The sequence below is a fragment of the Gymnoscopelus microlampas genome, assembly GCF_963454915.1.
Source record: "Gymnoscopelus microlampas genome assembly, chromosome: 5".
NCBI lineage: Eukaryota > Metazoa > Chordata > Actinopteri > Myctophiformes > Myctophidae > Gymnoscopelus > Gymnoscopelus microlampas.
This window is the reverse complement of record NC_139942.1, coordinates 40,930,539-40,958,301: the sequence shown is the minus strand read 5'-3', so window position 1 is coordinate 40,958,301 and position 27,763 is coordinate 40,930,539. Positions and strand designations below refer to the sequence as shown.

The 27,763-nt window shown below is 40.1% G+C and overlaps 1 protein-coding gene across 2 annotated transcripts; it reads left to right on the top strand.

Moving 5' to 3' along the window:
- Nucleotides 1-5: 5 nt before the first annotated feature.
- On the top strand, nucleotides 6-27,658 carry LOC311045545 (vasoactive intestinal polypeptide receptor-like). 2 transcript variants are annotated; one of them, XM_084057450.1, is made up of 13 exons: nucleotides 6-156; nucleotides 3,806-3,893; nucleotides 5,014-5,136; nucleotides 13,867-13,979; nucleotides 15,369-15,466; nucleotides 17,690-17,819; nucleotides 20,636-20,789; nucleotides 22,154-22,214; nucleotides 23,161-23,227; nucleotides 23,320-23,411; nucleotides 23,655-23,784; nucleotides 25,142-25,183; nucleotides 25,335-27,658. In XM_084057450.1, exons 1-13 carry the CDS (start codon nucleotides 103-105, stop codon nucleotides 25,524-25,526), a joined length of 1,344 nt encoding a protein of 447 aa, XP_083913576.1. In that variant the 5' UTR covers nucleotides 6-102; the 3' UTR covers nucleotides 25,527-27,658. The 2 variants fall into 2 exon arrangements, with proteins under 2 accessions (XP_083913576.1, XP_083913577.1); XM_084057451.1 differs by lacking the exon at nucleotides 25,142-25,183 and having other exon boundaries at nucleotides 25,341-27,658.
- Nucleotides 27,659-27,763: the final 105 nt, after the last annotated feature.

Genomic DNA, 27,763 nt, shown 5'->3' with positions numbered 1-27,763 from the left:
AACTGGAACTGCTCGTCTGGTCCGACGGTGGATTATTACAGGGACTTGTATATAGACTAATTTATTGTCGCAAAAATATATATATCTTCAAAGAATATAATAATGGAAGTTTCCTTAGGCGTCTTTATAATTCTCTTCTGCGTGTTGCTGGAACATGTGAGTATATCTACTCTGATGTGTACCATGCTGCAAGTTTGTCAAGCTGTTGTTGTTTAGCCTACTATGTTGTTAAGTTTATGACAGTTGCTCCCCTGTAATTAGTCAATTAATGTATTGATCAAACAGTGTTTTGTGCTGCTGCACAGCCAAAGAGTCATCCTGCCTGCACAGTGGAGCTCACGACCCAGCTTATGAACTGTGTAGAGTAGGGGTCTTCAACGTTTTTCATGCCAAGGACCCCTTAGTAGAGAGAGAGAGAGAGGGAGGGAGAGAGAGAGAGATGAAGCAGGGACCCCCACTACATATTGTATAAAACTGTGTTGCAGATCAAACCTTTTCATAGATGTCATAGATAGTTGGATTGGATTCATTAGACAGTTAACCTCTCAAACCCTCTATATTTAGTCAACTTGACCGTTGCCTCTGTACTTGGTCTGCACTTTTTTCCCTCTACACCCACTCTGAAAATAGCCGATCTACAAGCTCACAATGGCTCGCGCTGCAAGGCGTTGTGAACTTGGAGGTCTGCTATTTTCGGCGATAAATAATGTTCCCCATCATACAAAGATTTTGGCGGACCCCCTGTAGTAACTCCGAGGACCCCCTAGGGGTCACGGACCCCCTGTTGAAGACCCCTGGTGTAGAGAAATGAAAGCTGTAGGCCTACTGATGTAAATGTTAGCTCATGTTCGCACTGGAAACAAAACGTAATCCATCTTTATTTTTATTTGGATGGCTCAGACTTCTTTGAACCCGTTCGGATCTTTTCTCCTTCTTTCTTTTTCTTTTCTTTTCTTTTTAACAATTGCAATCAATCTATCATCCTATTCTAAGAATGCATTCACTGGATACGTTTTTTTCTCCTTATAAATAAAAGTGAGGAAAACTTTCCCCCTCACGATCGAGTCCAGACTGCGCTCCTACATTACGCACGGAGCCTGTTCACCTTGGCATGTCTTTAGAGCAGCGGTCTGTCTTCAACCTTTTTCAGGCCAAGGAGGACCCCTTAGCCGAGAGAGAGATGAAGCAGGGACCCCCACTACATTTAATTGTGTTGCGGATTAAACCTTTTCATAGATTTATTTTATTGATAGCTTGTAGATCTGCTATTTTTGGCTAAAGATCTCCTCAGAACAGGGATGCTATAGGGTTCAAGTGGTTAATGCATTTGTTTTTATCCTATCACACAAAGATTTGGTGACCCCCCCTGTAGTAACTCTGAGGACCCCCTAGGGGTCCCGGACCCCCTGTTGAAGACCCCTGCTTTAGAGCGCACATTTGGAACCCCGTTTGGGCCACATACACAACCATCTTGTATGCCTCACGTTTTCAATCATCAGAGACTGTTGTGCAGGAAATCGAGTTAAGCTATAGCCAATTTAGCACCAAAGTCTTGGGACAAACTTATTAATTTCCTGTTACTGTATTGAGATGCTTTATTAGGCTTGTAAGCCTATGACTAAGGTGAGTTGAGCAATAGTCATAAGCGTCTGCCTATCTCCTTGTACATCCTACACCATGGCAACAGACTCTGTTCCAATAAAGCTGCGTGTCCAGCCTCTATGGAGAAACTTGATTCATGCTGGAATGTATACACTATACAGTATAGTTAAGTGTAGCACTCAGCACTCTAATTGAATGCTCTATAGTCTATGTAGCACAATGAAAATAAAAAGCCTCCTTGGCTGCTGTAGGCAGAGATGAGATGTTGCAGATTGTAATACTGTATATCACTTGCTCTTGGCAAAATTAAACATAAGAAAGCATTCTAAACAACAAAGAACAAAAGATAACCCAGAGAAGAGTGAAGCACTTTGCTGACGAAGTGGGCAGTCATGAGGACAGTGGTGATGATGGTGAGAAACAGCTTTCTCTTGGTTGTAAAACTCAGTCCGCATATGGTACGTCACACCATAGGCCTATTCCCCTTCCAGGTGCGAGAGAGGCTCGAGGCCATAAGAGTATTGGCGCTAACAATAGCCCTGTACCCTCATTTTGATTCATGTCTTCTCTGAGAAGATATTCATTCCCCTAAGTAACAACTAATAAATCTCCAGGTCCTATAAGAGGACGGTGCGGGGTCTACTGATAACATACAGTATTCTCCAGTGATGATAATGCCAAGAAATAAATTGACTTCAGCTGCGAAAAGAGTGACTGTTAAGTGTGATGGCTGGAGATTCATGGAAAATATTTCCTAAACAAACACACATGCAGAGCTGTGTGGGATACTAGGCTATATGTTTAAATCACCATGAAAGGGTTGATTTTACGTCCTCCCTGGGTGTCTTAAGGAGAGATGAACGGCAGCCCAGGTCAGGCTGATCTCATACCCACTCCAGCAGAGGTGATAGTTTGCCCATAGATTCGATGCACAATTTAGGCACTGCAGGAGTCAGGAGATCATAGATCTTGTGGGGAGAAGGGGGGGGGGGGGGGGTTTGGTGGTCCATGTCTCTGCTTTTGATATCTTCCTCTTCTCATTTATTTCTATCACCGGTGATGCTATGTTTTATTTTATCCCAGCCTCAGGTCAGACTGAATTCAGACTGTTTTATAATATCACAATAATAATTTAATTTAAAAAATGATGTTAACCACAACCCTGGCATCCCTATTTCGGCTATTTTCACTATTTGTCATTTGAAGAAGTATATAGGGTTGGGTTTATAGGGTTTCTTTACCAATCGAAACCTATCTGTGATTATTAACCACTATTAACCACTAACCTCATCATCCATATTCTGGGAGGAACATTAGCCAAAAATAGAAGATCTACAAGCTCACAACAGAACCCCAGCATACATATTCTGGGGGGGAACATTAACCAAAAATAGCGAATCTACAAGCGTACAACGTGGCGTGAGCTTGTAGATCGGCAATCTTTGGCGAAGAGATTTGGTGTAATACAGAGCCAGCTCAGGTCCAGTTTACTAAAGAGGGTTTAAGTGGTTTTGGTTAAATGCATGATTAATGATTGACAATGTAAAGCATAGACTGTAAAAAAGAATGGACAAAGCCACTCCCCTGCTTTCTACAGAACGAAAATGAAGCCGATAGTTCAGGAACATGCATTCCTCCATCGTTAATATATACAGTTGGCCACGCCGGAACTCAAACGCTATTGGTTGAGACCAGACACGTGACCAGCGAACCGGAAAACACCCCCAAAAATGCTATTGGTTGGGTAGCTTGTCAATCAAGAGCGGGGGCGGGGAATGAATGCTATTGGTTGTGTAGGTTGTCAATCAAATCATCCCGCCCCTCCTGGAGCATAGCCTACTTTATCGTCAATTTTAGAATAAATGGGACCATAATTTAGCAAAACGCATATCATGATGATTGAAAGGAGACTTTAAACTAGCGACTGGAAGCATATAGAATTTATGACAATTTTTATTACGGTAAGAAAATCTAGTCTAAAGTTTGTCAAAAACCCATTCACTTGCGCTAAAATAAATTCTTTCTGACACTTCAGGTCGGCGCAGGGTAAAACAGCGCCACTCTGGCCATTCATAAGCTTCCGTGTTGGCCTCATCGTAAATATCCAAGCCTTGGCCCTTGGTGTAAAGACATCCAAGACATCTGCCTGATCTTGTTCTTAGATGAAAGCATGTAACCACCACAACTTATCTCTCCTTGACAGACGTCTTCGCTGCAGATGTGTGATATCATGACAGAAATAGAGAGGGAGAGAGACGCATGTTCTGCGCAAATTGAGAACAGAACATCAGGTATGTGCTGTTTGTTTGGTGTGTTTAACATGTTCCTGTTCTAGGCTGCCATGTGAGTGTACTGCCCACTGATTTACTATATCCACAAGTGCGGATTGATGGGACTGACATGGACAATTAGGCTGCACTGCAGCGTTCTTAAGACAACAAGTCTGCTTTTAGCCCTCCTATGATAACATCAAATGATTGGCCACATGGCTGAACAGTGTTCTTTCATTTGTGGTTAATGCTGTACCCCTGGCTGTACCCCTGGCTCTATTAGCCATTTGCTGTTGTTATTGTTGTATTGTTGTTGTGTGTTCCATCCCCCTTTATAAAAATACAATTTTCTTTGTCGGTTTGATTAGATCTGATTTCAGAAAATGTGCCTAGAGTGAGGCCTGTACCCTGTGCGGATTCATTTAATCAACTGATGTGATGTTTCAATTTATCACAGCTGAGACTAAATGTATGTGCTGCTATAGTAAGCGGGCATCACACACTGTACCCATGTATTGTACCAGAACAGATCAATATGCATCCTTGATCCTCAGTCTACAACCTCTGTGTTTAATTCAGTTCTCTTTGACATGGGCACCCTCCAAAAAAACTGCTGTGTATATTTCCCCCACCCTGTACAGCTCATTACAAATCAATTACCATTTTACTCCAGAAATTGATTGTTTGCTTTGTACATATTTTTCCAGAAAAAACGAACAAAAAAACATCGCTGTAGAGTGAGCGCCATAGCAGTTTAGAAAAACAAAGTAAATGCTAATGACGGACGGAATGAAGGACGGGGACCGATTTTATTAGTCATGGTGGTGCGGTCCCGGGGGCCGTAGCAGCAGTGGACCTGAGTAAACACATTTCAGCTGCCATGGAAACCTTGAATGCTCCAGGTTCATGTGTCCTACTAAAGAAACACAAATCAGTTTGCCCATTGTCACCGCGCTTATCCCACTGTGGATTTTAAATGTACTTTGTTCATAATGGCTGGATGGTTGTATGTATGTGTGTCCGTTTGTAATATCTTGTCCTCACATGTTTGAGCCTTCCAGCATCTCTTCACTGCTCTGTTTGTCATTGTATTTCTCTGCCTCTCTCTTTATCTCTGTCTCACTGTGTGTGTCTCTCTCAGGTTGCAGTGGGATGTGGGATAAGGTAGTGTGCTGGCCCAGTGCCGACGTCGGCGAGGTCGTCACCATCCCTTGTCCCAGATATTTCGTCTTCTTCAGTAGCCACACTAGCCACTTCTATGTGGGTAAGATCCATTTAACAACACAGGGTGGTGCTTGTGCCTGTGTGTGTCTGTGGAGAGAGAGATATAGATAGATAGTTAGACAGACAGACAGACAGACAGACAGACAGACAGAACGAAAGAGAGAGAGCACATGTTTACTGTACTGCAAGCATTCCTGCTGGCCTGAGGGTGCAGGGGCCTACAGACAGACAGGTGAAGTCAAAAGGTGCAATCATGCATTAAGAAATGGTCTCTGGGCATTCAGAAGGATGACTGAATAATGGGACTTTATATATCTAGCAGAAAGACCATAATTCCTCCTCTTGTTGTTATAATACACCAAGGATTTATATTTTCATATATCACTTTATTTTTTCATAGTTCATTAAACAAATGCACAGGGAATACAATTGTACATTTTCATATTCAAAACATCAGAGAGAGAACCCTCAGGGCGTTTTGTTTTTACAGAAAGTTAGTGTCCCAGTGGCCCCATAGACTGAAGTGAATATATTAAACTTGTGACGTCAGAGGATTGAATCTGGGACATGACCTCTGTTACATTCCACCCCTCTTTCTCCAAACCCAGTGGTTTTCAACCCTTTTCATAGCAAGGTCCATTATTTATTTGGCATTTGAGCCACGGAGCACCATTTGATGAGATTTAGCCTCTCAGACCCAAAACCTTAGATGTTGTCAAAATAACAATTCTTCTACATTCTCTAATTGTAAATTAAGTCATGCAGATGTTTAACAATAATTTAACTCTCGAGAGCGTAAAATGAAACGGGTCCATTTGGTTTCATTTTATGCTCTCAAGAGTTAAAGATCTAGGGTCCATTTGGTTACCAACTCTCCATCATTTAGCTGGGGACCACCTGGAAACTCCTCAAGGACCACTGGTTGTCCCCGGACCACTGGTTGAAAACCAGTGCTCTAACCTCATCTCTTCAGACTCCATCGCATCCCCTAGCCTACAACAGTGATACTCAAACCGGTTAGGGTCCTTTGTTTCCATTTGTACACTCTTGGAGCTACAGACCTTTAAAGGGATAGTTCACCCAAAAATATTTTTTTTTCCTATCGATTAGTCACCCCATGGATACTTGAATTCATGGATATTATTTTGTTTTTGTCGCATTCCTAAGCCAATAATTTGATGACCATGCAGCGATTCCGGTAGGAGACACAAAGGAGACTCTTTGTGTCTCCTACCGGAACCGCTGACGGTCATCAAATTATTGGCTTAAAGGTAGGGTAAGTGATATTTTTGGGTTAAAACAAAAGGTATTTTGTTAAAAGGTTAAAGCACAATATTCTGATAGTAATCATTGCTATAGGAGTCTCCCCGTCTCTCCAGCTCTTTAATAAACAGATAATGCATTTTCCGGTGTGTTCCAGTTCCAATTTTGCCTGCTCATTTCTTAGTGTCATCACTTCCAATTTCACTTGTTCAATCTATATCCTGATTGAGTTCTCTATCCTGATTGGATAACATTGGACTTATTTTAACCAAAGAAAATCACTTACCCTACCTTTAATTAGGAATGTGACAAAAACAAAGAAATATCTATTAATTCAAGTGGGGTGACTAATCGATAAAACAAAAGCATTTCTTTGGGTGAAAACTTACATTTTCGTAGCACTGAAATGTCACGATTTCTGTGTCCTCCTCTGATCAAAGGCACAATCTGTGGCTATTATTTGATGTGCTTCTACACTATGACTTGTGTGATGAAATATGTAGGTCTACTGAACAATTACTGTTTCAAGTTTTTGATGTTTTGTGTTTCCACATCTCTTCTCACTTAGGACATGGCTAATAAAGATGTTGATTAATTATGCATAAAGAAACCCATTGGCTCTTGGAATGGCTGTTAAGAGTTGGCAAGATGGATTTACTTTGAGCTTCTGCTATCTCTAATCTTTCATTAATTAGTGCGTTGTATCTCCTCTGTGTAATAGCGCTGTGTCGCTCGCATTAAAGGGAATTGTTTATTTGACTTCAGTTGAGCTTTGAGGCCTCTGTCTCAAAGCAGCGCCGCACTTTTGAGACATGTTCTCTTATCAGTTTAAGTGGCTTCTAGAAACAAATTATTTATTTTAATGACATGTAGCCTTTCATCATAATACAGTGTACTTTTTACTTTCAGCAAGTAGTGCAGACTGAGGTTAATTTGAAATCTAGCACAACGTCTTTACTAATAATGACTTTTTGTCTTTTTGTCTATTTAGTATCAAGTATCAAATAGTAGTTGTAGTTCATACCTCTCATACATGCGTACATAGTCCTACATGTACTTGCTATTTGCTGTGTAGTTATCTCCGCCAGGCTGAAGGCAAGGGGGGAGCTTATGTTTGCACCTTTGTCTGTCTATCTGGGGCTAATCTCACAAACTACCGGACCGATCAGCGCCAAATGCCCCTTTCCACATATTTCTTTTTAAAATATTTAACTTTAATTTAATAATGGAAGTGAAAGGCAAGTCAGATCAGGCTGAAACCAGGGGCGCCGGAATGGAATATGACCTGGGGGGACACATCAGGGACACATGCACGCTCGCGGGTTATTTCGGGTGGGTTTGTTGATTTTTGGGGGGGATAATTCGGTTATTCCGGTTAATTCGGTTCGCCTCGCGCTCGCGGTGGCCGCGAGGTGCGGGGGACTGGACTGATTTTATTATTTATTATTTATTTTTGTATTATTATTTTATTATACAAAAACATTTTTTAAGCTGTACTGAATAGTGGGGGGACACAGTGTCATTTAATTAAACAGGTGCAGGCGCCACTGGGTGAAACCACGGCCAAATACGGAGTAATACGTCACGTTATAATTGAAGGACATACATACTGGACACCCGGCCTAGTGGAGATACAGTATGCATATGATGTATCATCTGCTGTTTTCCATTGTACCAATAATGTATGTCTCAGTGGCTATGTCAGTGATTATGTCAGTGATTTGCAGCTGACGTAACTAGAGTCTATCCACATTTATGCCCCTACAACTCTGGGAAGTCTACTATGGCCTCTTTACCACGCTATAAAGGTGGGCAAGCCTCCTACAATCCATCCTACTTTTCCCATGATGTCATGTTCAGGACATGGGAGGGGCTTAGCCTTCAGCGGGTCCATCCATCATCAACATGTGAAGGGTTCACAAGCAGAGACAGGAGGGCTTCTGGGTAGGAGTGATGTGACCCAGATGGGAGACAGGTTGACCTGAGAGAGGACAGAGCACCCCAGGGAATAGAGAGAGAGGAGAGAGAGGAGAGAGAGGAGAGAGAGAGAGAGAGAGAGAGAGAGAGAGAGAGAGAGAGAGAGAGAGAGAGAGAGAGAGAGAGAGAGAGAGAGAGAGAGAGAGAGAGAGAGAGAGAGAGAGAGAGAGAGAGAGAGAGAGAGAGAGAGAGAGAGAGAGAGAGAGAGAGAGAGAGAGAGAGAGAGAGAGAGAGAGAGAGAGAGAGAGTGTATTTGGATATTTGGGGTTGAAGGCAGCAGAGGTGTATTTCACTGACCTGTCATCAACAGTCCCATTACTCTGCACAGGGGTGGAAAAAGTACTCACATTTTGAACTTAAAGGGATATTTCACTTTCAGAAAAACTTTTGGTGATTTTATCATCTACTCAAGCCTTTGTGAGCCCCCCAGACAGTTTTTAAGTTGCTCGATTCAGTATTTAGATATTTGAGACAGACACGCCCCCTTCCTATACAAACCCATTGTAACTTCAAACTCCATTTTAACCATGTTAGATTCATCAAAAACACCCGTCCTTGGTTCTGGTGACTCATCCTGCCCTCCTATTGCGTGAGGGGGCCGTGTTTTTAGAGATTTCTTTTTATTTATTTTATTTTATTTTTTTGTTGTATTTTATTTTTTTCATTTTCCAAAAAAAATATTAAAAATAAATGAAAAAAGTAATTGAAAAAACACGGCCCCCTCGCGTATTAGGGGGACGGTAGGAGACGGGTGAACCAAGGACGGGTGTTTTTGATGAATCTAACATGTTAAAAATGGAGTTTGAAATTACAATGGGTTTGTATAGGAAGGAGGTGTGTCTGATAAAATGAATATCTAATATCTAAATATTGAATCAAGCAACTTAAAAACTGTCTGGGGGGCTCACAAAAGCCTGAGTAGACGAAACAATCACCAAAAGTTTTTTTGAAAGTGAAATATCCCTTTAAGTAAAAGTATCAATACACTATATTGTAGAAATAGTCTGTTACAAGTACAAGTTCGGTATTAAAAATGTACTTGAGTAAAAATACAAAGGTTTTGGCATCAAAATATACCTTAAAGTACCAAAAGTAAAAGTACTCATTATGCAGAATGTCCCATTTCGCAAGTTTTTAAATGTATGAAATGTATAAAAATCCTTCGAAAATAGCAGATATGTGACGCGTTGTGGGCTTGTAGAGCAGCTATTTTCAAATAGCCAAAGTGTATATATATATTTTTTGTAATAGTAATCTAAATCTACAAAGTAACTAGTAACTAAAGATTACAAATAACTGTAGTGGAATAAAAAGTGCAATGTTTTCCTCTGAGATGTAGTGGAGTAGAAGTAAAAGTATATAAAATTGGAAATACTCCAGTAAAGTAAAAGACGAACATTCTGCAAAAATAGCTGATCTACAAGCTCACAACGCGTTGCGTTGCGACACATTGTGAGTTTGTAGATTTGGAGCGGAAAAAGGAGTGGATCAAGTGTAGAGGCCTGCGGTGCCCCGGTCATCGAAGTCAGGAGTTAAAAAGAAAACACACAAAAAAACAGGCAATATGCTTTCTTAATTATTCTGTTATGGAGGTTATACCGATGACACATTACAACACCACCGTGTGTTGAGTGTTTCCAGTAAAACCTGCGCTGCTTTTGATTCATATTTAGATCACATTTAGACCGTGTTATTAGGTGAACCTGTCTTGTTTATTACCACTATAGGTTCAGCAAATGTCACTCTGTTTTGCAAATATCACTTCAGTAGGAGTTATATCATCTTTGTTGTCTATGTTCTTGTACTCTATACTATAGAGTACATGAATGTGCATGTGCGTGCACTAGGTTGAGACATCCAGTATAGGTTTTTCAAGGCGATTCTCAACCTTTGCCGAGACCCACTGGTGGGCCATGAGGATATTGCAAGTGGGCAACCAAATAATTGACAAAACACCACGATTTTTAATGATAATATAACATTGATAGAAAAAAATGATAATGTTAAAAAGTCATGGTATTTTTTCTTTAAAACCTTGAAAAACAGAGTTTTCATTGTGATACTGATAAATACGTTGGAAATACCCGGAACACAATGGATTGATTAATGTGCATGCTCTGAAAATGCACGGCCCACCCACCTGACCACTTAACACGACATGTTAAGTGGTCGCGAATGGGTGGGCTACGAATGCTTTCCAGATTTTCAAGTGGGCCCTGATCTAGAAAAGGCTTGGAACAACTGCTTTAGTGTTTATAGTACACCTTAAAAACCTACTGGATGTCTCAACCTGCGCCGTAAAATCCTCATCCGAGTTCATTTAAGGTTTTATAATGTACACACTATGTACTCTCAGAAGGAACACTGAGGGTTTTACTGTGTGGTTTGCTGCTGGTTTTGGTTATCATTTAGCTGTCAATCACAGTTGCAAAAGACTCTCTTCTGACGCACTTAAGATCAGGAGACGTTCATTTTATATGTCTCATCCCCAGCAAAACAAGCATTGTGAAACATGGCGTCACTGAGATTCATGGGCCAAGTCATAAATTCAGCTGGGGGGGGGGGGGGGGGGGGGGGCTTGGAGTTGTCTTTGCACTTTAGAATACTCAGTGGTGGAAAAAGTACTGACATGTTTTACTTAAGTAAAAGTATGAATACTGCAATATAGAAATACTCTGTTACAAGTAAAACTCCGGAATTCAAAATGTACTTGAGTAAAATTACTCATTATGCAGAATGTCCCATTTCAAGTTTTTTTGTATTTAGGGCTGAAGTGGTTAATGTATGTTTTGTAATAATATACAAAGTAACTAAAGTTAAAGTTAAAAGTATAATATTTGCCTCCAAGATGTAGTGGAGCAGAAGTAAAATTATTGGAAATTGGAAATACTCAAGTAAAGTACAAATACCTCAACATTTTAAGTACTCAATGTACTCAAGTACAGTATTTGAGTACATGTACTTAGCTACTTTCCACCACTTGGAATACTTCACCTGGGAGATCTATTGCTAAGCACACGGCCATTCCTCTTCTTGCAATGACACAGCCAGCGCACAGATGAAGAATTTAATTTCAAAAACAGATTTCCAGTATTTTGGGGGGAAAAGTGACTCATATACACACACAAAAAAGGACTTGTAGGTAATTTCGATAACTGGTTTACAGACCGAATCAACAGTATTACCGAACTATGTTGAATGCTTTCCAAAACGGTTATGCAGTAGTGATGAGCTATTAATATCCACACAATCTTGCCATGCTGTACAAGTTTGCAATGTATCAACATGTCCTCAAACATTAATGAGGACGTTTGATCAAGACCGATGCCCTGTGCACTGCCATACGTCTTCATTTACACTCACAGTCACTTCTGAGAAATGGCAGATGGCAATATTTGACTTTGTGAAAACTCATTAGGGGACCGCTAAAGGAAAGTCCCTCTTTCAAGATATGATAAGGTGTGATAAAGCAGTTTCTGGATTATGTCACCGCAAGGGAACAACCCCCTGATCAAAAAGATGCCGGGCTGATAAACTCATATGAGCTCTCCAGTCCTACTTCGACATCGAAAATCCCAGTCTTGTTTTGGGAGATGATGAAAGCATTCTTCTGGCGATCCCTCAAACAAGGTCATATCCAACGGTGGCATGAGCTAAAACAGCATGGGCTTATTACATCCTTTGTGTCTTGTCATGTTGTTTGGGATGGGTAAAGCCTGATTTATAGGCTACTTCGTCGCACGACAGCCTAAAATAGCAGATCTACAAGCTCACAACGTGTTACGGGTGCACATATGGCACTCAGTGTATTTGCCATCTGAGCAGAGTTTAAAAACAATATTACAGCAAAATAAGTTTGAAAGGCATTGAGATCGGTGTTTTCCAAATGTACCCTGGCCTTATAATATGGTCATGCAATGTCATTGGAGGAATGTCTTACAGTACTTTCAATCTTCTACCCACAGATCTATTTGCATAGATTGTGTCACTGTTGAAATAAGGAACAGAGTGATTTGAAGACGTGGGGATTAGCTTGGCAACAATACGGACAGCTCTATCCCTTTATGAACTGGGAAGAAATAGCTAAGAATAGGTATTGCACAATATGAGGCTGAACAAATTTAGAGACGTGCATTTCTGTTTCTTCTGCTGTTTACAGGATTAGATACGGCTCGTGAGTTTTGTAATGCAGGCCTTACATTACAACAAATGATTAATGGTTGTTCCTCCTCATCTGAATATTCATACATGCTGTTAGCTGATGATACATTTGGAAAATTTAGAAAAACAAACAGCAGTGACATTGTGATTTATTTATTTTTTAATGGTTATGATCCTGCAGTTTGAGATGCTGCCCTTTAGGAGGCACTACAAAATGCCATGGGCAACCACCGTGAGGGCAACTACCCTGCCAGCAAAACACATCTCCACCAAAACGATTGTTTTCCTATGGTATGGCATGCTTGGTGTGCACTTTGTTAACCAGGAGCGCTACAGTGTATAGGGCTGGGTGATATGACTTCAAATCAACATCATGATTATTTCATACTTTTGCCTCGATTACGATTAATGAACGATTATTAAAAAAAAAAAAAAAAATAGTGATAGCAGAACTACAAGCTCACAACGTGTCGGTTACTTTCACTATTTATGTACACCACCATTGTACAACAAAGTATAATATAGGGTTAATTGGTTAATCAGACTAATTGATTTAGAAATTATTAAAACAAACATATTCAAACATTTTCATGACCATTTGTTGACATAAAAACACCAAAAACAAAACAAATCTTGTTTCTCCATTATTCGGTATAAGTTGTTTATTGCTTCTAAATATCAGTTTAGATATATTTTCGGTTAACTGCCCAGCCCTACTACAGTGGTAGAAAAAAAATGCTTCCTGTCACATCCCCTGTTTGCAAGGAAGAAGGGTCTACTCTGCACCTGTAGCGACTCGTTTCGGTGTGATCACCCCTAAGAATGTCCAGACATTCAGTAGATGGTGGAATTTAGCCCTACATTGCAGCCCTACATTTGCACAAAAAGACTTCTCTGTCTACTTTTTAAAAATAATTCTTATTCTTAAAAGATTCATTCATTTTCATGTGGTATGTGTCCTATGATAGCCCTAAAGTTCTATTCTGTTCTGCTCATGTATTATCAAATAAGAAATGGAGGAGTGTAAATGTATTCTCAAACAAGAGCACATTGTGTCTGTTTGGAATGGGAACAGCTGAAGTCAATAGTGTATCATTGGGTCGCCTGTTGTCTATGTACTCCACAGCCATGGCCTCCTGGCCTAACCAGACCGTAATCTTCCTGGTCTATCTGTACAACCAGACAGTAATGGGGGGAAAAAAATCAGATTTAGCCTATAAGTTCATTGAAGAATCTCACACTGAGTCAGTGTGAGATAATTAAATGTGGCTAAATGTACTTTAAAGAAAGCCATTGCCTCGCAGCACCCGAAGAACGCTGCATGGTTGTTGTTGAATATGAATTCACCCCATGTCTCTCTGCTCCTCAGGAAACCTATCAAAAACCTGCACTGGAGATGGCTGGCCCCAGATGAACATAGACTCCTATTCGTTTGACTGTGGGTACAATCCTAACAGCACTGTGGATGATGAGGCGGCCACGGTAGGTACTCTATAGCAAGCATAAAGTATTTGACTCCTTCGTAAGAATGTCTCCGCACCAAGATTTATAAGCAAACCCTTAACAGCATGTTTTACATTCTATGAAATCTTGGGATATTTATGAACTGTGACTTGACCTGTTGTGCTTTTAACTTCAAATGCATTTATGTTAATATGGTGTCACTGTGCTTGACTACTACTGTAACTAATACTTCTTTAATTGGTAGAGAAAATAGTAGTAATATTCATTGTACATGCTAAATATCATATTTACACTGGATCAATTTTTAAATTAAACTTCTTCTGAATCAAATTTTTTCCCCCCCACATTTTTGAGACGCCGCCATTTCTGTATCATACTATATCAGTCAGTCGTTAGTCACAAGGGGTTACACTTTTTATACTTTTTCCACTAAAACACTACAGGTTTCTATGATCAGATATTGAAAACAATTTAAGCATTTAATGACCAGATAGACTCAATACGCTTTTAGGGAAAATAAATATTTATAAATGTAACTCCATGACTAAGAGTTTCTATTTCTATTATATGCATTCAGATAAACTAAAGACCTCTTGCACTATTTCATGTGTCCTCAACCATGATTTATGTTTATGCACACCGGTGTAAATATCTACAACCTCATTATCATTAACATGTCGCGTTGCAAGCTTGTAGATCTGCTATTTTCAAAACTTGATTTCGTTAGAAATTTCCTCTGACATAGTGATGCCAGGTTGAAAGTGGTTAAAAATCACCGGCTGCATAATTGCCAAAACAGATCGTCGTCCAAAAAGTCAAATAATGGCTGATACATCTACTAAAACGATATATCAGTCTGGCTCTAGGGTCAACTGATATTACCAATTCAATCACGTCCTGAACAGCATTGAATCTTTTTTCCAGAATGAGCCGTATTTCATGTACAGCACCTCTTCCCCTGTCCCGCCAGCAAGACTGTGGCCATCTGCAAAAAAAAAACTAGACATGTGAATCAAAATCCACCTGCACCTGCATTTCAAGATCAAAGATGTCTGTAATCAAGCATCTGGCAAAATCCACACAAGGATATTCATACCTGTCAAACTTGACCTTTACATTCCTCCTCCACCTCCTCCTGCTCTGCCCACTATCTCTTTTCAAACTCTTTCCACACCCATCAAACGCACGCACGCACGCACGCACGCACGCACGCACGCACGCACGCACGCACGCACGCACGCACGCACGCACGCACGCACGCACACAGAGTCAAATCTGGAGGGTTAATTTAACTGAGAGTAAAGATGGAACCGTAAGGGTACTGCACTAACCACACACCTGTACTAACCTGCTGATTGCTATTCATTCATTAAACTGGGTGTGCGGGTCTGTAATGTTGCCTTTCAGGGGGATTTCTATGGCGCGATCAAAGTGGGTTACACCATCGGCCACAGTGTCTCTCTCAGCTCTCTCACTGTCGCTATCATCATTCTGTGTCTCTTTAGGTAAGTGGATGAATCCAAATGATGCTTCTGCTTGATTTATGCTTTGTCATTCAGCGCTGCCTTTCGTACGGTGAAAATAGCAGATCTATACGCTCTGTGTCGCATTGTGAGCTTGTAGATCTGCTGAATTACAGTCTCCTCACGTATTAGAAGGACAATATTAGTCACCAGAACCAGGAACGTGTGTTTTCAATAAGTCTAACATGGTTAACGTGGAGTTTGAAGTTGAGGCTTAAGGGTGGGGTGTCTGATCAAATGAGTAATGAATATGAAATATCAAGGAACTTAAAAACTGTCTGGAGTATGCACAAAAGGCTGAGTAGAAATGAAAATGACCTCAGAAGTGTTATAAAGTGAAATGCCCCTTTAACAGCTTCTGTGGGACATCTGGTCCAGATTTGACATTATCTCCTGTTACAAACAAAGTGTTTAAGAGAGCATGAGCAGCCATAAAATCAACTGCTCAAGGGCCAGCGTGTGTTCATCACTAACCCATATCTGTGGGGATGAGGAGAAAGTGTGTGTGTGTGTGTGTGTGTGTGTGTGTGTGTGTGTGTGTGTGTGTGTGTGTGTGTGTGTGTGTGTGTGTGTGTGTGTGTGTGTGTGTGTGTGTGTGTGTGTGTGTGTGTGTGTGTGTGTGTGTGTGTGTGTGTGTGTGTGTGTGTGTGTGTGTGCGCGCGCACACGCGCACGTTTTTGTGGGTGTTAGGTTTAAGGGGCCTTCCTGTATTGCTTTCAAAAGATCAGACGTTATCTAACTGAAAATTCACGGCACGCACGACTGTGTGTGTGTGTGTGTCTCTGTGCGCATGTAGACACCAATACGTGTTCCTGCATGACTGTTTGTTTGCATGCGCGTCCATGTGTCTATGTGTGTGAGCGGGCGGGTAAACAGTGAGTGATGTGTTTATTTCACAGGGTCAGGCAGTGAGGTTAGCATATTTCTTGACTGAGGGGTGGTCTGCTCACACAGGATGTGCAGAGCATCGCCCTATTTATGTGCAGTTGCAGACTCAACTTTTCAGGCAGCTGGTTGATACTGTGTGTCATCACACCCATTCTGCCATGATTACTCGTCTAATGGGCTTATACAATTCTCCCCAATCACAGGACATCACTGGGAAGGCATTTGTTTGAGAACACTCAGAACACAGTATTTATAGCAGTGGAACTCATTTCGCAATACCAACCAATTTGTTGCCTCTGGACTCACTGTCAGTTCATACACTCATGCACTTGTTTTATGGCTGGCCATACAGTGTAACATATCGTCGCTGTTGGGTGTAAACCCCGTGAGTCCAATACTGTTACTTTTCAGGAAATGGATAAAAGAGTGTTCCAATGGATCCAATGTAGTTATTATTTAGTCACAAGCTCTTGTTAACACTTTTCATTGGTTCAATATCCTATCTTAAAATTGGCTTAAGGGAGGACCGACAGGCCAGACGGACCTCTGACGTCACGCTCATGTCACCAGGACCTCTGACGTCACGCTCATGTCACCAATGGCTCAGCCATAACCATATAAGGAGTTCCCAGTGCAGCTACACCCAAATATGGAGTATGTTGTCTAACCTCGGGCGGACCTCTGACGTCACGCTAATGTCGCCATGACTCAGCCATAACCATATAAGGAGTTCCCAATGCAGCTGCGCAGAAATATGTAGTGTGTTGTCTAACCTCAACAAATCAGTCAGCTCCATATATGGGCACCAAAGGGGGTATACCCATATATGGGTATATACTGATGACATGAGGGATCTCCAGATATGGGCATAAAAGGGACATGGACTGAGAGATACAGAGATCTCCATATATGGGTATAAAAGGGACAAGGACTGACAGATACAGAGATCTCCATGTACGGGCATTTCAGTCGGATTGGCTGTGCGACTGAACCTCTAGTTTATAAAACCTACCGACATACTTAACCACTTTCACTTTCAATTTCAACTTTTTCAAAAATCAAAAATAGCTATGAATAGCAAAAAAAAATTGCTGCTTTTGTGTGACACTGTGGTATGACAAAATAGGGCATTACTTTACGAAAAAACATAAAAAGCTGAAATATAGAAACACAAGGTTTCTGCCCGACAGCAACGATTATGTACCTTTTCAAATGTGATATCACTTTTAGATTCATTAATTACCTTTATATATTCAGATTACAAAAAAGGTTATACACTCTCTACACTTAGCATTGATACTGTATATTCTTTTATAGGAAGTTGCACTGTACAAGGAACTACATCCACATGAATCTGTTTGTGTCGTTCATACTGAAAGCCATCGCTGTGTTCATCAAGGACGTGGTTCTATATGAAGGTGGTGAAACTGACTCCTGCAACTCCTCTGTGAGTACTTGCATTCATATTGATCTCAATACAGTATGTTGACAGGACTTTATTCTCTCACTATTTTTCCATTTAGTCAATAGCTTTACACAGTGTATTGGTTTTATTTGTGCCTTTTTCAAACTTTCAGCATTGTAGATCATGTCATGCATAATTTATACTCTGTCACACAACAGGGTTGCGTGCTGAAAATAGCAAATTGGCTATTTAATATGGTACACAACACGTGTACCAGACGAATGACGAAGTATAAACCAGACTTAAGTCTCGCATTTATGAGCTACAGCAAACTCTATCGCCTGTGTTGCACAAGCTTTCTTTTCTCTTGGCATCTGTACTCAACCAGCGCTGTTAGTTTTAAATGCTTTGTCTCCAAGTTTGCTTAACAATGATCATTCAAGAACTCCTGGGTGTAGCAGTGTTTGTCAAGGCCTTAAACTCCTCTGACCAGTGTTTCCAACGAGCCTCTCTGTTCAGCAGGATGTCGTGAGAGTTACTGTTGTGTTTGCATACTTTAGCCTGAGTGAGGACTGAAAAAAAAGCCTTTCTCAATCACTTTCAAAAGTGACAGCATCACAGTAGCAAAGCTACAGTATGAGGGACAATTAATACTTCTGAATAAACTACTATAGAAAGAGACACAATCTCAAATAATGCTTATATTTTAGTCAAATTGAGTCAGTTACTTTTCATTTATCTTTACATTTTATAACACACAGGAACGTTTTTATGTTCTGCAAGCGATTAATGGCTGTGTTTGAGGATCTGTCCTCAAGGGACACAGATTACTGGTCCAAACACAGCTGCTAGTCCTCTAAAAGGACCTCAAGCACTCCAGCCAAACATGGGTGGTAGAAAATGAGATTATGTACGGTTCTACATTAACTCCAGGGCAGGACAGCACTAGACCAATATGATCCTGTACACCTAACCGGTACTGAACAATTTGACATTCATAACGTTTGAATCCATATTTATCCATCCAAGTTGGCTATTGCACGTTAGTATTTATTGAAGCAGTCTCGAAACAAACACACTCTAGCCTATATAGGTTTTTCATAGTCCGGTATTGTTAAAACAGCATGTATTAAAAGTATTATCTGTTATGCCCAGGTCCGCACATTTGATCTGATAAACTTTGGCCACAAGCCCATTTCTCCAGCTTTCAGACTAGTTTATGTTTTACTTCCTGTTGACGTGATTGGGTGTCATCGGGATTGGAGCTTGATTGTCCCTTGCATTAGCCAGGCTCCAGCTACCATCATCCTGCCGTTCTTTGGCTGAAATTGACCATCACATGTTACCACAGGATCTGATCCTGTTTCATTTGACCATCTTCATATTGACTGATTGATTGAATACTTTATTGATGACTTTTAAAAGTACAGCTGGTTAAAAACATGCCAAATGGATGACTCAAAAAAGCCAAAGGCTTGTTTCCAACGTGATTCATTAAACATTCAGCAATCAAACATCTGGACAAAAACAACTACGCAATAATTTAGAAAATCTAAATGTACTTGGTGTTGTATTTTAGGTTGTAATATATGTAATTTTCCCTGTATGTAGCTTGGGTGTTTTAGTTGGTTATTGATCATTTTTTGAGAATTGTCATGTCGGTTCATTGTTTATGTATGGAAAAGTGTCCTGTAAGTCCATATGGGCTGGGCTTCTTTGGAAGCATAACACTTTAATAAAGAAAAATCAATCAATCAATCAATTATGTACAGTTTAAATTCATGATAATAATAACATAAAAGAATGTGGGGGCCCCGGGATAAGACACATTGAGGATGTCACTCACAAGGAGTGAGCCGCTTACAATCCTGGATGAAGGCTAACCGGGGAACAAATTTAGCTAAGTCCAATTTTGAATAACCAGTCAGCGGCCTCGAATCACTATACAAATGTACACAAAATAACTCTGTTTATGTGACTCAAAGGCTGAATGAAAACTGTTGATGAAATTTTTATGTTTACAGAGCAGACAAATCAGTTACTACTGTATCAGCATGTTTAGAATATAATCACATCCGAAAGGCAACCCATATACTGTATATATTACTGTGAAACCAAATCTGATAATCACTATCCAGTCTATCTGTATACAGTACATGTACATGCTTTCCATCAGCATGTTTTGCTAGCATGTTATCCTAGATACTTTGTAATAATAATAATAATAGCTCAGGTTTATACTATTACTGCTACTTTGTACCGCTACTTTGTAGCCCTTGTAATTGTTTTCTTTGCACTCTATTCACTTGGCCATTTACCCAGTTGTTTGTTGATTAGGGTTCACGCTCCTTACTCCAATCTTGCACTTTGCGAGTCTCTCTGGGTAAGAGCATCTGCCAAATGCATACATTGTAAATTGTAAATTGTTTGCTCACCATGGACTTTCTGTGAGTAAATTATCATTGGTTCACTTATCCCATTAAAACCGGGAAAGCATCTGTGTCATTTTACATTTTTGCGTTGTCTATTCACAAATAGCAGATATACAAGCTCACAGCGCGCCACTTTGTGCCGTGCTGCGAGCTTGAACATTTTCTTATTTTTGAACATTTTCTGAAAATCTTGAAAGTGTGCGAACTACTGATTTAGAAGGCATAGAATCGGCAACAGGTCTTTAAGGGTTAAATAAAGTGGGGACTCATGTCCAAGAATTCTCATCTTGGGATAAATGAAAGCATAACCTTAGAGGCATTGTTTGGAACAGAGTCTCCTTTTTCAAATTTCACTAATTAATTAAAACACAAGTTTTTCTGTTTGTTTTTTCAAAGCCCCACTGACTCTCTCACATCTCCTCCTAGACGGGCTGTAAAGCAGCAGTGGTGTTCTTCCAGTATGGGATCATGGCAAGCTTCTTCTGGCTGCTGGTGGAGGGCCTGTATCTCCACGCCTTGTTGGCTGTCTCCTTCTTCTCCGAGAGGAAGTATTTCTGGTGGTATATCCTGATTGGCTGGGGTATGTTCCAAATATACACATCGCTCATGCTGATTTTCTTTTCTTTTTAAGATATTTTTTGGGGCTTTTCTGCCTTTATTTCGAGGTATAGTGGAGGGTGACAGGGAACAGGGAGAGAGAGACAGACAGGGGAGTGACACGCAGGGCTCGGGAATCGAACCCACGACTCGCTGTCAGACTATATTAGAGCCTATAGTAGGCCCCACTCTTACTGATTTTCAAGGATGCCATCTGTCAATGGGCACGAGATGATATTTTGAATATTAAAATGTTGTTCGCTTAAAATCACTTCTACTCTTAACGACTGCAGCGGTTATAAAACAATAAATAAGAAATAAATGTGTTCATCCAAAAGTAAATAAAGTCTGTGTCTTAGATTACTTTTGATAGATGGTAATGGCATGGACTTGTCTTTACATCCGCATTTGATTTACATCTTGTAGACAGTTCTACATTAACATTGTTAACAGCAGTCAGCAGCAGTCAAGAATCCACTCTTAATTTAAATTTGAATTCAGTTCAGGGAGACGAGGAGAGGACATGATTACACAGCGTTTGACGATCATTCCTCTGATCTTGTATGGTGATTGTTAAGTTCATAAAGGACAAAGACGTGAAATCAGAGAAAGAGTTAACAATGATGTTACCCAGGAGACCCAGAATATTTTGGAAAGTCGACAGTGAATGCGGAGACAGTTTTCAATTGAGTCACAGAATGCTTGTTTGATTTGCTAATACCCAAAATCAGATTACTTTATGGAGGCATTATTAATAGCTTGGGAACCAACCAGAGCATACCTCTTGGTGCTCTCACAATCACTTTGCATCATCGTCTCTGTTCTGCACTGGAAGAGCATAAAATGTTTTGAAGCTTTTAGCCATCACAAGCTGTTACATAAGTTATTAACCAATTGAACCCTAGCTTCCCTATTCTGGGTCAACTAAGTGTATTAGTGGTTAAACTATGTACTCATAATGCATGATACACGTGCAAAAATAAGTTGCTTTTAACTGTGAAGTCGATTTAGGTCTTACCTGACCAGAAATGTAAAGTTAGTGAGCTAATGACATCTGCTCCCACAAAATTATAAACTATAACTAAAATGAAAATAAATTGGGTTATTTTGAAATGATTTTAGCCAACTTAAATCCTGGTTGACAAACTAGATCCTTCTTTTGCGATGTTGAATGAAGAATATCAGGTGCTGATTTCCCCCCCAAAAATGGACATGTGCTTTGCAGAGTCAATGCTATTTTTGTTTTAAGAGCATATAGACAGAATTGATAACATACATACATACAATGTATTGGGTTTCTTCAGCCCGCCAACATCGTTATCTTTTGGTTGTTTTTCTTGTTCACAGGGGCTCCATCCATCTTTATCACAGCATGGGTGATAACCAAGGCATATATGAACGATCCTGGGTAAGTGAATCATTCTCTTTGTTTGAACATTAAAGAGGTGGTGCCATGGTTTTGCACTTTTTCTGTTTTTCATGTGTCTATGAGGTTGATAGAACTTCATTAAGCCCCCTGGTGGTGTTTTTATGGTGTTTTATGTCTTCTCTGACTATTTTGATGGAGGCTGAAACCTTGAGGGTCAAACGTGCCAATAGAAAAACAGCCCTTTAGTGACATAGTAAAATTGTACCCTCCCCCTCATTATCATAACACAACAGGTGTGGGCATGAGGAGGAGGAGGGACTAGGTGGGTGGTGCTAAGGTGGTGGAGGAGGTGCTAAGGTGAGAACCAGGTATACTTAATGAACTGGAGGCGTGTCCACATAAAAACATAATTTTAACAATTTCTGTACACTTTTTTGAAAAAAATCTTCCTCCTAGTATAACCATAATACCTGGTGATTATGTTTTGGCGGGGGGGGGGGGGGAATCACTGAAAATCACGGCACCCCGTCTTTAAATTATTAAAATGATTCCACATTATAGTTTATACAAGAATTCAAATGTCTTCCACAGTCGTATGTAGCTTCTTATCGTTCACCACAAGAAGTAAGTAATATACAGTATGAGCGATGATCATTTTAGTTGTCAATACGTTTCGAATGTGGTTGTGACAGCGATTACAGAAAAATAACAGCACACTACGTACCGTCACTGTATGTATGAATAAATATCTACATTCAGGTGAACCATTGTAACAGGCAAGGACACCCTCGCTACCAGCAGAATTGTGTTTTGGAGCAGGGGTGTCATTTGGGGTCCCAGGGGATAGCAATTGCCCCCCCCCCAAAGAGTTAATATATATATATATATATATATATATATACATACATAATTTCTTCATTACATTTTTTTGTTTTAAAGAATGGGTTCTCCTCCTCAGCTCTTATGGCTTTGTCATTTCCAACAGATGCTGGGACACCATTGATGACAACCGTTGGTGGATCGTAAAAACGCCCATTTTAATGACCATACTTGTGAGTCACAACCTTCGGCAGCCTGGGCTTCATGTTGTGTTCAACACTGCATAATGTTGAGTACATGAGTCAGTCTTCTATTCTCTCCGCAGGTTAACTTCTTCCTCCTCATTTGTATAATCCGCATCCTCCGACAGAAGATAAATTGTCCTGACATCGGAAGAAAGGAATCCAATCAGTACTCGTACGTTTTCAAAACAAAAATGTCAGCGTCTCCCAACTTTAGGTTTTTATTATGCAATGGTTCAAGGTCATGTCTTATCAGGTTACGTGCACCGTAGCAAATTGCTTTGGCTGCTATTATGTTGGTGTTGAGCAAAGATATCTCTTGCACAGTGCAGAGAATTACTTCCACTCAGCTTTTGTCTAGGATGTGAGTTAGAACACGGCTGAATATCTTCTCATTTTGTTTCCGTTTTACTTGCAGGAGGCTGGCAAAGTCTACACTGCTGTTGATACCTCTCTTTGGGATGAATTACATTATATTTGCCTTCATCCCCGACCATATTCACCCTCAAGTGAGAATGGTCTTCGATCTTATTCTTGGATCTTTTCAGGTAAATGCTCCATTAAACCAGTAAACATGATCATAGGTAGTCAGATAGAACATGATTAACATTTTTGAATTCTCTAAGGGTGCATCTGAATAATCAGAAAGGTTAAGTCCTATGTCAGGATTTAGGAAAAGACAGCCGTGGTGCTAAGAGAATCCGACAACACACTACGTAATTAAACAGCGGTGCAAGTTATTGATGTGGGTCTCCCATGGTGAAACTACAATGATCCGAAGATGGACTACAAAAAGCGTTTCGTATTTTTCCTGTCAGATGACAGACATTTACGGCCAAGTATACATTACATTAAATGTTCTTTCAGGAATTGAAGGAACATAAGATGCCCCTACCCATCCAGAAATGTTGGTCACTATGATATTTCAAATATATTCTTTCCCAGGATTCACATCCATAGGAAAGCATATAAAATGCATAATATGATATTACATAAGAATAATTACAGATGAGAAATGTGTTGTTTGTCTTTTATTTTGTACTATAGAATACAAATATTTATCATGCAAGGAATTGTGGGCTAGCAAGTCTACTTTCCTTTTGTAAATGATGGTCCAGTGTGCCCTATGCCATAAGGTTCAAGGTTGTGCTTTATTGTTACATCTTGTGTACAGGTACATAAGAGTAAAACGTATTTTGTTCAGCTTCCTTCAGACAAAACAGCAGCACAGGTAATAATAATAACAATAATAATAATAAAACAGTAAAAAGATCCCTAATACAAGACAAGAGATAAGAAAGGAAGGAATGAAGCACATTTCATTTTAGCATTCAAAGAATTTGATTGGCTCTTATCATGGCTGCCACTCCGATGTTATTTCACCGAACTTCCGGTGTGAGTCTGACACCCAGTGCGACGAATCTGCCGGCTGTTAGATTAGTTCGGCGAATGGTTTGATTAGTTTGTGTGACTGAATTTGTATGTTTGAATAAGACAGTATGGCTCTTAGTGAGCCACTGAGCATGAAATCCAATGTAAACACTGGAAACCAAACTGAAGTGTGCAGGCCCATACATTTCAGCTAACTCGTAAGTGCATGTTCTCTAGAAATGGAAAAATATTCTTAATTTATAACTGTTTTTAACTGACCGACATCCCCTGGGGACTTTTTCCCAGTGGTCTAAAATGGCTGAACTTGTGTCGGTCTGAATTTGGGCATCATTATAAGATAATTTTTGTGCTGAAAGAATATTTTCAGTATTTCCCCAGCTGAACTATCATGCTCAGTATGGCAGTTATTTTCAAAGTCACTGTTGTCACTGGGGATTTCACTGTGTAATTATGTCTCTTTCTCTCTTTCTCTTTCTCTCTCTCTCTCGCTCTCCCTCCCTCTCTCTGGGTTAGGGTTTTGTTGTTGCCATCTTGTACTGTTTTCTTAATGGAGAGGTAAGACAGCACACACACAGGTGTAGATATTAGAGGGTTTGAATGTGCTCAATTCAATAAATCTCCCATTCTGTCCACTGCACAGTTGCTAATGCTTGTCCGCCTACTTCAATCTTGTTTGATTTTAAACCCTGTCTCATCTCTCCCACAGGTGCAGGGAGAGATTAAGCGTAAGTGGCGCAGGTGGATGCTACAGAGGTTCCTGGTTGCAGACACTAAGTATCAACAGCCGTCTATCGGCAGCAATGGGAACAACTTCAGTACCCAGATCACCATGTTGACTAAAAGCAGCCCAACTCCACGCCGGGCATCTGAGTGTGGGGAGCACCTATCTGCCTTCTGAAAATTAGCCGGATAATGCAGCCAATTAGTGTTTAGGCAGTCAGCTAGATGGCACAATCATACTACCACGTCTCTGTAAAGGTTGAAATAACAGTTGTTTCTTATCCATGTGTGCTGAGCGTTGTAACTGGGTCGTAATGTTGCCATCTTTTCTTACGGTCAAACAGTGCTTCAGACCATGTGTGATGTTTCATTACCTGCCATGCATTAAGGCTTTGGATAACGTTCCTAGTCTCCTGCTTGCACACACCATGCACTGCAGTCACAGACAGACCTCTAGTGGTGACATGGGTCTGAGTCCAGCAGATCATGACACATGTCTGATGTCATTCCCTCTCATTTGTATATCAACACCCTCATCGTGTTTAAGAGCCGAAAAAAACGAGAGCTGGTCATTGAGAAAAGACATGACAAACCAGAAATGTAATTCACTGTCATTACTGGTTAAATCCCACCACAGAGCGAGGTCTTGAGCATGGCCTCAGACAATTTTATTGGCTCAAGAGGTAATATAACTCTTGGTCAACATTTTCCATCTGATGCCAAGCTGTGAATGGAGAGCGCTATGGCAGAGCGGCATCCTATTTGAACCAATATGTTTATTAAAAGGGTGTGTTGCTCAAGAGGGCTCATACCACTTAAACTAATGGCCTACACAGTGTGTTGCTGATATTGTAGGGGAGCAATGGTAAGGATATTAATGAAACACACTAGGCTGAGCAATACTCATGTCGCTCAATGCACTTAGCTGTTTCTGACAGCCCTTACTTCAGAACATACATTCCACTGAATTACTGCCTGATAGCATTCCAAAGAGGAAACAACAAAAATCTCCCGGCCGCTTGTGAAATTTATCTCTTGGACTACAGATGCTTTTAGTTTTGTCTGAGTGCTTAGTTTGGTCAGCAGTCACTCATTTTAAGTGTCGCCTAAACTATCAGACCAGATGTATTCAATTATCAGTCCAAAAGCATTGCATTTTTGTTCTACACTATGACTTATACGATGTGGTATCTGTGATTAGCTTCCATTCATTTTTCAACACGTCATTATTAGTAAATATATGAGTAACTGCAGTGTAGTTTTGTAATATGATTCATTAAGCTTAATGAAAACATACGTGATGGATGTTGCAGTGGGTCTATCTCTGTTTAATGTTGTTTTAAAAAGCTGACATATCCGGAGAAACTAGCTATTCAGAAGAGTTGGTTAAAAAGGCATTTCAGTGTTAAATACTTGCCAACCAAATTTCCTGTTGAAGAAGATCTTACCTTACTAATTGTATGTGGAAGTGTGAGCAGGTGTGGTGAAAGTACCTCGGACTAAATGTCACAGTTTTTGTACATAAGGTGAAATACTATATACACATCTGAAGAGCAGTTTATGCTGTGTTATATTATTTGTGATGATTTACAGTTCTCAGGTGTTGACTGGAAATGAATGTTTACAGTGTTAGATGTCCTGCTCCTCCCTCTCTCATGGTATTTTCATGTGTACAGTGCTCCTTGTTTGTTGCAATATGAATTTTGTGTATAGTGTATGTAAATGTTATTGAACACACCATCAAATGAATATAATTGTATTGTGGATTAGCCTGTAGCCTGTACTTCTTAATCTTAATCAGTGAAAATGAAAGGCTATTCATTTCACCTTTGGTGTCTGTCTGCAGTAATTTGAAAGGATTAGTTCCTCTTTTGACAGTTTAGCCTTTTGGCCTTTTTGCAGTCTTCCTGGCCTCACTGCTCAACCACTTCCCTTCATATTAAAGTTAAATATTTCACTTCTTAAAAAGTGAAGTATTTAAAAATATATAAAAAAACACAAATAGCAAACAATGCTTGGTGGTAGGCTACTGGCAGAATGCAGGAGAAATCTGCCGCTGATCAGTCCAGTGGTTTGCGAGATTAGCCCTGGACAAACAAACAGGCTCACAAACCCGTTTAATGCCTCTTTTACAGAGCCACATCATAGAAACTGCACTGGATCAAACATTTGACATGACTAAATACTGTGAAGTATGCAAATTACTTGTGTGATTTACTTACAGTAAATTCAATCAAGAATTTAACCATACTGTATCTGCTTAGATGTAATAATGTATTGTGACAGTTGCAATGCATTTGTATTAAACAACAATTGGAAGAATTCTGGAATTGAAAGGATGGTATTGTTGTCTGCTACTGAAAGGTTAAAGTTACAGTTATAGCATACCCCAAGTTATAGCAAATACCCCTAAAG

What these genes read in the sequence shown, in the direction of transcription:
- LOC311045545 (XM_084057450.1), top strand. Translation starts at nt 103, where the DNA reads ATGGAAGTTTCCTTAGGCGTCTTTATAATTCTCTTCTGCGTGTTGCTG. An exon ending in TGGATGATGAGGCGGCCACG is followed by an intron (nt 13,980 to 15,368) that starts GTAGGTACTCTA and finishes GTTGCCTTTCAG; the next exon opens with GGGGATTTCTATGGCGCGAT. An exon ending in GTATATCCTGATTGGCTGGG is followed by an intron (nt 20,790 to 22,153) that starts GTATGTTCCAAA and finishes TCTTGTTCACAG; the next exon opens with GGGCTCCATCCATCTTTATC.